The 9,166-nt window shown below is 49.1% G+C and overlaps 1 protein-coding gene across 1 annotated transcript; it reads right to left on the bottom strand.

Moving 5' to 3' along the window:
- Positions 1 to 4,017: 4,017 nt before the first annotated feature.
- On the bottom strand, positions 4,018 to 7,971 carry Znf697 (zinc finger protein 697). Its single transcript, XM_051165798.1, has 2 exons — positions 7,731 to 7,971; positions 4,018 to 5,513 (listed from the first exon to the last, which is right to left on the bottom strand). Exons 1-2 carry the CDS (start codon positions 7,969 to 7,971, stop codon positions 4,087 to 4,089), a joined length of 1,668 nt encoding a protein of 555 aa, XP_051021755.1. The 3' UTR covers positions 4,018 to 4,086.
- Between the last annotated feature and the right edge of the window lie 1,195 nt (positions 7,972 to 9,166).

The following is a 9,166-nucleotide window of genomic DNA, read 5'->3' as shown; positions in this document are numbered from 1 at the left end:
ACTGGAGCAGGAAAGCTACAAGGCAAGTATTACAGGGATGTATGCTGGGAGGAAACCAAACTAGCTTAGAGGGTTAAGAACAGAGTCATAACTGCTCAGGTCTTGTGCTGTGAAGCTCATTATTAAACAAATATAATAGATCCTAATTATTTATGTGATAGCCGGGCTAAGAAATAAACTAAGAGAAACAAGCACTGTTATATAAAAAATAACTTCAACAGGTTTTTTTTTTTTTTTCTTTTTTAATTTCATAGAAAGAGTCGTCTGGGAAAGATCTTGACTGCGAAAATGCCTCCACGAGATTGGCCAGTGGGCAAGTCTGTGAGGCATTTTTGGATTAATGATTGGTGTGGGGAGAGAACAGCCCATTGTGGTTGGTGCCATCCTAAGGCAGGAGGTCCTGAGTTAAAAAGGAACTTAAGGAAAGAGAGCAAGCCAGGAGGAGGGACAGCCAGTAAGCAGTGGCCCTCTTCCCGGGCCTCCGCTTCCGTTCTGCCTCTAGGTGCTTGCCCTGACTTTGCTTCACATGGGCTGTGATTGGAATAAATAAGTCACGCAAACCCTTTCCTCCCCAAGTTGTTTTCGTTCATGGTGTTTTATCATAGCCATCAAACTAAAACATATGTGTGTGTGCGTGCATGCATGAATACCTACACAGATTTAAAAGAACAATTTTGAATCAGTGTCTTACTGCAGGCTGGCTTCATACTTGCATGCATCCTGCAGCGGCCTCTTGTAGCATGCCCATTACACCCCAACTAGACTGTGCTTTCAAAAGTACACTAGTAAACATTTTAGGACTATGGCCCCATGTGATTCCTGTTACAGGTAAAGTCTCCCTAGACCATTTGTAAGCAAACCTGCATGGATGAAACTGCATTCCAGGTAAAATTTCATTTACAAAGAGTCAACTGTGTGACACATAATAAAAAAAGAACGATATGATAGAAGACTGATAGGAATTTAATGACAAATATCCCATATTGGTCGCTGAATACCAAGATGCTCTTCAAGGAACCATCATTAAATAAAATCTGAAAGCAAGGCAATTCTCACATACACAAGCACACTCACACAGAATCTGGTACTTTTAGCATCATTAAATTACTTACTACCTTACAAATGGATGTAAAATAGCACTACAATGAAAAATGTGCAGAGACTTCAGAAACACAGGTCAGATTGTCTATGGACATAGGTTTTTCTTTTCCTTAATTTTTACTTTTCACATATATGCACAGCCTCTAGACTGCAAAGAGGCCACGTGGCTCAAAGGGTAACTGCTCACCTTCTGCCTCAGAACCAAGTCATCTACGCTGTGAGACTTCTCCAAGTTTTGCTTAGTAAAGGGCTGCAAAGAAGCCCACGTTTGACTAAATCTCCCAGGAAACAAACAGTACAAATAAATGCCTCCAACATCAACAGTGAGTTGGGCCAAGGAATCTTTAACATTTCAAGCATGAACCACAGTCACGAGGGTATCCTGAAAAAAAACACTATTATTCTAAGACGGAAGACAAGAAATGTCCAACCACCTGGGCACTCTCTTAATGAGTGCATGTTCCCTGAAGAAGTAAGAGAAATAAAGTCACATTTTAAACAAGCCGTTGGAGCACGCGTCGCTGGCTGAACAGCTTCTTCTGCGGAAGGGTTTGGCTCAGAGAAGGAACAACACAGTAGCTCATTCTCTTATCCATGGAAACAGAAAGAACAAGAGAGAGAAGTCCAGAGACTTCTCTTGCCATTTCTTCATGCCAGCTTGGATACCCACCCACAATGGCCCCACTCTCTAAAGCTGCTGTTCTGTAACACGTTTGATAATGGCTATCCTGTGTGTAATGATGGCACAAAAGGCCAAAACAAAACAAATAAACCATAAAGTGGCTAAAAATACACATATATGAGGAATCAAAAGTTGGATGATATTTCATTGGCACACACTTGAGAGAACTTAGAACACTAGAAGAGGTAGATGTGCTATAAAATAATAACAATGTGCCGGTTGTAGTGGCACTTGCCTGTAATCCCAGCACTCGGGAGGCAGAGGCAGGCAGATCTCTGAGTTCGAAGCCAGCGTGGTCTGTAGAGTGAGTTCCAGGACAGCCAGGCCTATGGTAAAGACCTTGTCTCAAACCGGCTGTATTATTTTAAGTGGGTCTCATACACTGGGCATTCAGACTGTAAGAGTCAATAAATAATGGGCACAGACTTTGCATGTGCAAATCTTCACTAAATATACTGGAAGAGAATTTGTGTTTTTCAAAACTTTCCCTAGTGTGAGCATCTGTTTTCTGTGAACAATAAACAGATTAAGTTGACAAGATCAGCAGGTAATATACAAACGCCTGGACTTTCTCCAGATTAAAAAAAAAAAAGTTCTTAAAATGACAAAAAACAAACAAACAAAAAACCAATTAAACAACAGCAAAACATGCTTCAAAGAAGCTCATTACTAAAACACAAATGATCAAATATAAAATCACTAGCATTCACAGAAACGTCGCTAAAACTGTGAAAACAATCTTCAACTGTGTCCAAGAGTTTGAGACTCCCATGGACAATGTAGGGTAATAAGTAAAGCAAACTTTACCCCTCGACACAACACTGTCTAAAGGCTAATCTAGGGGAGGGACCTTCAGAGTAGGTAACCAAAATCTATACAAGTCATTGGACTACAGCTCCCTACTAGAAATAGAACACATCGAGGGCACTGGAGTCAGGTGACAAAGGCCAGCTTTGTCAATAAGGACATCTTTGGTCCTTCTAGGCTTTAATTATCCATCAAGTGTAGGAATGCTCAGTGCTCTTGCTTTTTTTATATATAAACCAGAGTACATAAGTTGTCCTAGCAACCGAGCTTGAGAAAACAAAAGGTCAGGCTCCACCATCCACCATCCTCAGCCTTCCTTCAAAAAGGAATACTCCTACCATAGGCCTTTCCCAAATCACAGTCTTTAACACTGATTTACCTCACCGACATGTGAGAAACACTACCAATCATTAAAAAGCATAAAGCACTCTGTAAATACAAAAGTGCTGTTTTGGCATCTGTGTAACTAGAAAACATTCATTGTTTGTTTGTGCTATTTGGCAATTTTGCACTTTCACCTCTCCCTGACATGTGTACATCCTTGCCTCTTATATATGGAGGGGAGGGGGGAAGAAACTCCTGTTTGGATAAGATCCCTCATTAATTTGTACAGAAGTTGTGGCTCATGAGATCAGGGCACGCACATGCAAATAAAAGCATTCTATCCTGCCTGTGAACTCAGCTTTCAGGGTCCACACAGACCAGATTTCCCAGGCAGCTATTGCCGGTCTTCGGTTCTCTTGAAACCTACTCTTCAAGCCGAACTGAGACCCAGCAGGTCCTGACTTACACAGGGCTGGAGTCATCCGTCTGCCTAGGCAACCCTGACCCGACATGAAGCTTAAGTCGTTTTAAGAATTAGCGAAGGACCAGGTGCCGGATCTTAGAACCAATTATAAGGGAATTTCTAAACTCGAGGTTGCTCCTTGAAGTAACTGCAGTTTTTCTGTTCAATTTCCCCTGGATGTCTCAAAATAGCAACTAACAGAGGCTCATAGAAAGGGAAGTGGATACTAAGCACCCTCTTCTATTGGGATAAGAAGGGTCTCACTAGAGCTGGTGTGAGAGGAGACAGGACTTACCCATCCCGGAGTGGAGTGTGAAGGACTTATTGCTACCCGCGTTTTACTGCACGGTAACTCTAAACAAACTACCTCTCCTGGTTCCCAACCCTCTCTATTCAGCCCCAAATCCCCTTCCTGCGGGGGGGCGGGGGTGGTGTCCTCCAAGCCTTCTCACCCAAGCTTTTCATGCCTTACAGTGTGTATTTAAGTAAGCCTACTCAAGCACATATCCTAGGGGTTATTTTGATGGTGGAGGTAAGCACCTCGAAATAATAACTCTTATTAACCATCCCGGTAGGGTGCCCCCAATCATGAAAAGCCCCCGCCCGCCCGAGACAATCTCAGGCTGTCCCTCCCGCCCCTTCCCCCAACATCTACAGGATCAGTAACCAGGCCGACTATTCTCAGGGTAGCCTCCTTCGGATCCCTGCCCTAGCACAGGTGCAACTTCTGGTGCTGCGCAAGGTGCGTCTTGTAGCGGAAGCCCTTGCCACAGCCGGTGCACTTGTGAGGTTTGTTGCCGGTGTGGATGCGGCGGTGGCGGATGAGGTGGGAGCTCTGGATGAAGCTCTTGCCGCACTCGATGCACGTGTAGGGCTTCTCGCCCGTGTGCGTGCGCTGGTGCTGCGTGAGCGTGGAGAAGTCGCTGAAGCGCTTCTCGCACTGGCCGCAGCGGAAGGGCTTCTCGCCCGTGTGCACACGCAAGTGGTTGACCAGGTGGGAGTTGCGGCCAAAGCCCTTGCCGCACTCGCGGCACACGTAGGGCCGCTCGCCCGAGTGCGTGCGCTTGTGCGTGAAGAGATGCGAACTCACGCTGAAGGTCTCGCCGCACTCGGAGCACATGTAGGGCTTCTCGCCCGTGTGCACGCGCTGGTGCTTCACCAGGTCCGAGCGCCAGCTGAAGCGCTTGCCGCACTCGCCGCAGCCGTGCGGCTTCTCGCCTGTGTGGATGCGCTGGTGGTTGGCCAAGTGTGAGCGGCGCACGAACCCCTTGCCGCACTCCCCGCACGCGAAGGGCCGCAGCGCCGCCGAGCCCGCCCCGCTGGCCGCCGCGTGCGCACGCCGATGGCTGAGCAGGTGCGAGCTGAGGCTGAAGGCCTCGCCGCACTCGGGGCACGGGTAGGGCTTCTCGCCCGTGTGCAGGCGCCGGTGCTTGAGCAGGTCTGCACGCCAGCTGAAGCTCTTGCCGCAGTCGGTGCACAGGTTGGGCCGCTCGCCCGTGTGCAGCCGCAAGTGGTTGGTCAGATAGGTGTTGCGGCTGAAGCCTTTGCCGCACTCCCCGCAGCGGAAGGGCTTCTCCCGAGGGGCCCGTGTCAGCGTAGGCCCCGCCCCGAAGCCGCCGGTCACGCCCACGCCCATCATCCCCACCACCCCTCCGCAATCGCCCCCCAAACCGAAGGGTTCCAAGCTGGCCACTGCCGCGGCCTCGGCCAGGCGGTGGATACGCTGGTGCTGCACGAATGCAGCGCCCGGGCTAAAGCTCTCCCCGCAGTCCGGGCAGATGGTGGGCGCGTCCATGATGCTGGCCATCAGGCTGTCGAGTTCCCCGAGGTCCACGGCCATGGGGTGATGGAGCCGGTGGAAGCGGCGATGAGCAGGCTTGTCACCCCGGTGTCGCCCGCCCAGGGAGAGATGACGCCTCCAGGGAAGCACTGGGGCAGACAACTGCTCTTCTTCCTCCTCTATCAACCGGTTCTCCCCCGAGCTTTCCTCTTCTTCCTCCTCTTCTTCCTCGCCCCGGGGACTCCGGGATATGCTGTCGGATTCTGACAGTCCTGGGAACAGCGCCACGTCAGCCATACCAGACTGGTCGTCCTCTCCCTCACCGAGAACAGCCCCTTCTTGCTCGCTCAGCTTCTCTGCAACAGACAAGTTGGCAACGGGGTCAACTAGACCTGGTGTGTGCAGGTATTTTCGGGGAACCACCCTACAAAGAGCGTGAGCCAAAGCCTCCTCAACCCTGCCTTACACTCCAGCCTCTTCTCCACCCGTTTCCTCCCGGTAAGACCTAAAAGGCAATGCATTAGAGTCGCCTGAAGCCTGCAGAAGGCCGGCTTCTTACCAGATGGGGACCAGGGAGCTAGGTCTCCAGAAAAGGAAAGAGGATTTTTTTTTCCCCTCTCAACCACACTTTCTAATGCAAGAGCCTCAAAGCACAAGTAGATTAGTGGCGAAAAGTAAGAGACCGGAAAAGGAAGAGTAGGACACATCAGGTTCCAGACAGATTTTAAAAGCAAAAACAATCTGTTTGGTCAACCTGGAACAGATTAAGAGTGTGTCCAATCTTCGACACTGCAACGCGCTGTTGCTGTCTACAAAGTTTGTGCTCAAGAAGCAGTCAAGTACTAAGAAGAACAAATAAGGAGGGCAAGCTTATCCCCAAGGCAGTGGCTGTCAACCTTCCTGATGCTGCCATGTCATGTTGTGGTGACTCCCAACCATAAAACTATGCTTGCTGCTTCTCATAACTGTAATTTTGCTACTGGCAAAGTCCAGGGCTGTTTCCTCTTCTTTTTTTACCTCCCCCTCCCCCCTCCTCCTCCTTTGGTAGGGGGAGAGGTCACAGAGTGGGGGAGCACACCTGGGAGGACTAGGAAGTGAACGTGATGGGACACTACAATGTGAACCTCCCAAATAATCAATAAAAATATTAGGTTGGGGGGTGAGGAAGCCAACTGGGGTGGCTGGTGTTTGTAATTCATGGAGAGACAGAGACAGGCAGATCTCCCTGGGGCTTGCTGGCCAGACAGCCTAGCCTACGTTGGTGAGCTCAGGCCAAAGAGACCCATCTCGAGATTCAAGTTAGGTGGCTCCTAAGGAATAATACTTGAGAATGGCCTCTGTCTGACACACATAACAACCCCCCTCCCACAAACATAGAATCAATCTCTCTCTCTCTCTCTCTCTCTCTCTCTCTCTCTCTCTCTCTCTCTCACACACACACACACACACACACACACACACACACACACACACACGTTTTAATTGCATTCACAGTTTTGTGTTGGGTCTCGTGCCCAGCTGGTCTCAGCAGTAGATTGGACACACCTGTGAGCAAACTGAACTCGGCCTTGGTGAGGGGGCAAAACGGACAGCGCAGAACTAGTTAAGACCAAGTTAGAAACTGGGGGAGGATGTATACCTGTCCGTCTCTAGCTGCCTTCTCCCCCAGCAGAGGGCTTGTGTGCACCATGGAGCAGCAGGGAGTCTGGGACTTTGCCATGGGGAGAGGGGTGTGACCACACAGCCCTGGCCAGCTCCTTCCTGTCGGTGCTGTCTACCCTGAACAGGACAAAGCAACCAATGCCCAAAGGCAGAAACAAGGAAGCAGCTAGAGACCCAGCATTTGCTTTTCGGGTCAGTAACCAGGAACTTGGGCACTTGGGCAGTCAGCCTCATGAGCACAAGTAGGTCACTTAAGCACTGAATCTGCTTACCAAGAGAGAAAAATGATGATTTAGCTAGAAATATCAATGTACTTTGCCCAGCACTGTGCTGTCACTCTTGAATTTTTTTAAAAAATATATTTATTCACCTATTATGTGTGCATGTGAGTTTATGTGTACCAAGTACATGCAGGTACCTGCAGAGACGAGAAGAGGACATTGGGTCCCCAGGAACTGATTCCAGGTGGCTGTGGGAGGAATGATGTGGGTGCTTAGAACTGAACTCAGGTCCTCTGCAAGAGCAGGAAGCACTCTTCACCACTGAGCCATCTCTCTGGGCTCCAAAGTCACTCTCTAAACCCAACGCATCATGTCACTCCCTCAACCTTGGTGAGGCAGGCTCCCAGCATTGCCTGGGATTCCACTGTGGTGGTGTTCCAAGTGGTCACCTGTAGCAAAGGGCAGCACCATGGTGACCTTTACCCTGACTTACCGGGGTGGTCTCAGTGCTGGACAGTATTAAAGAAAAGGATCAACATTAGGAGGGCCAGGTCAGCTGAGGATCCTGCTCAATAACCTCAGCAGCCCACCCCCCAGGTCCCCAGGATGCAGGCCCTGGTCGTATGCCAGAGAAACCAAAGGTAGTGTGAGTGCTGCATCTTCAATGCATGCTCCGGTCGGTCTTCTCACCTGAACAGACAGTGGACACTATTTCCCTGTCTTGTGAGTCCCCTCTTAGGTCATCCTTCTGTGGGTTGGAGTCCCTCTCCTGCTCCAGGGGGCCTCTCTCTTCTGTGTCCTGTGGGTCACAGCCCATTGCTCCTTCTTCTGGGTCCCCTTCTCGCTCCTCAGAGTTCTCGAAGTCAGAACCCATGCCTCTACGTTCAGAATGCCAGTGTTCACACACACCCTGATTATCTTCCCGTTCCATCCAGCAAGAAAAGGGCGGAGGTGGTCACCAAGGGCCCCTGCTCAGACAAAACACAGAGGAGGCAGTGTGATTCCCACCTGGAGCCAACAAGCCTTGGCTACATGGGGGTCTTCATTTCCCCTTCCAATGAAATACCTAGAGTTGCAAGTGCCAACAGCAAGTCTACTTCCTCCCTATCACATGCACGCTTAAGAAAAACAACTGTGTGAAGGAGGACGTTTGGGCCGGGGAGGAAGAGTGGCCACATCCTGAGACCACATGCCAGCACTCACGTCTCCGGGAAAACTGGGATCAAAGCCTGTGAGGTACGTGTCTGAGAGAACACCTACAACATAATGCTGAAGTAACCCCTGTTTTTGTTCTTCATTTTTACTTTAATTCTGCAGTGCATAGGCATCAAACCTAGGACCACAAGCTCTCTACTACTGGGCTACATCTCCAGCTAGTTGGTTATTATTTGGAACAAGGTCTTGATAAGTCATGCAGGCTGGCCTTGAACTCATTCTGTAGTAGCCCTGAGAGGCCTTGAACTTTCCATTTTCTGTATCAGTCTCCTGAGTGGCTGGGATTCTAAGACTGTGCCATTTTTCTTTTAATTGTTTAAAAAAACCTTTCGTGTTTCTTTAGCTTCCTGCCTCTGTGCTCTTACCACAGTTTCACCATAAGGAGAGTCAGCTTAACACTGCCACTGACACACTTAGCAGACACGGAACCGCCACAGGCCCTGTCCACCTGGGCACACACAGAATGTAGGCCGTGATGTTTTGCCACCTCCTTGGTATAAAAGGTAAGCAACTCTCTTTCTAGTGGTTTGGGGCAGAAATGGCTATGATGGTATATTAAATCACACACCGCTCTGGATATCTCAGAGCACTGTCCCCAGAAGAAGAAAAACCCCTTCTACACCTGAAAACAACAACAACAGAAAACAAATAAACAAACAAAAAACTTAATGTTGTGTATATGTGTGTATGTGTGTGTGAGAGAGGGAGAGAGAAAGAGAGAGAGAGAGAGAGAGAGAGAGAGAGAGAGAGAGAGAGAGAGAGAGAAGAAAAGCCCTAATAACAATTTTGGTGTAGACAGAAAACCAGTTTTGCTGTCTCAAAATCCTGTGCTTTCCTCCCTTTTGCTAACCCTGCCCTCCATAAGCCTGTAACTTTCTCACAAGTATTGAGCTAGTTACTGGAGGGCCTCT

This window comes from Acomys russatus, chromosome 23 (assembly GCF_903995435.1).
Source record: "Acomys russatus chromosome 23, mAcoRus1.1, whole genome shotgun sequence".
In the NCBI taxonomy this organism is placed as follows: Eukaryota; Metazoa; Chordata; class Mammalia; order Rodentia; family Muridae; genus Acomys; species Acomys russatus.
The sequence above is the reverse complement of the archived record's forward strand: the minus strand, read 5'-3'. Positions and strand labels throughout refer to the sequence as shown.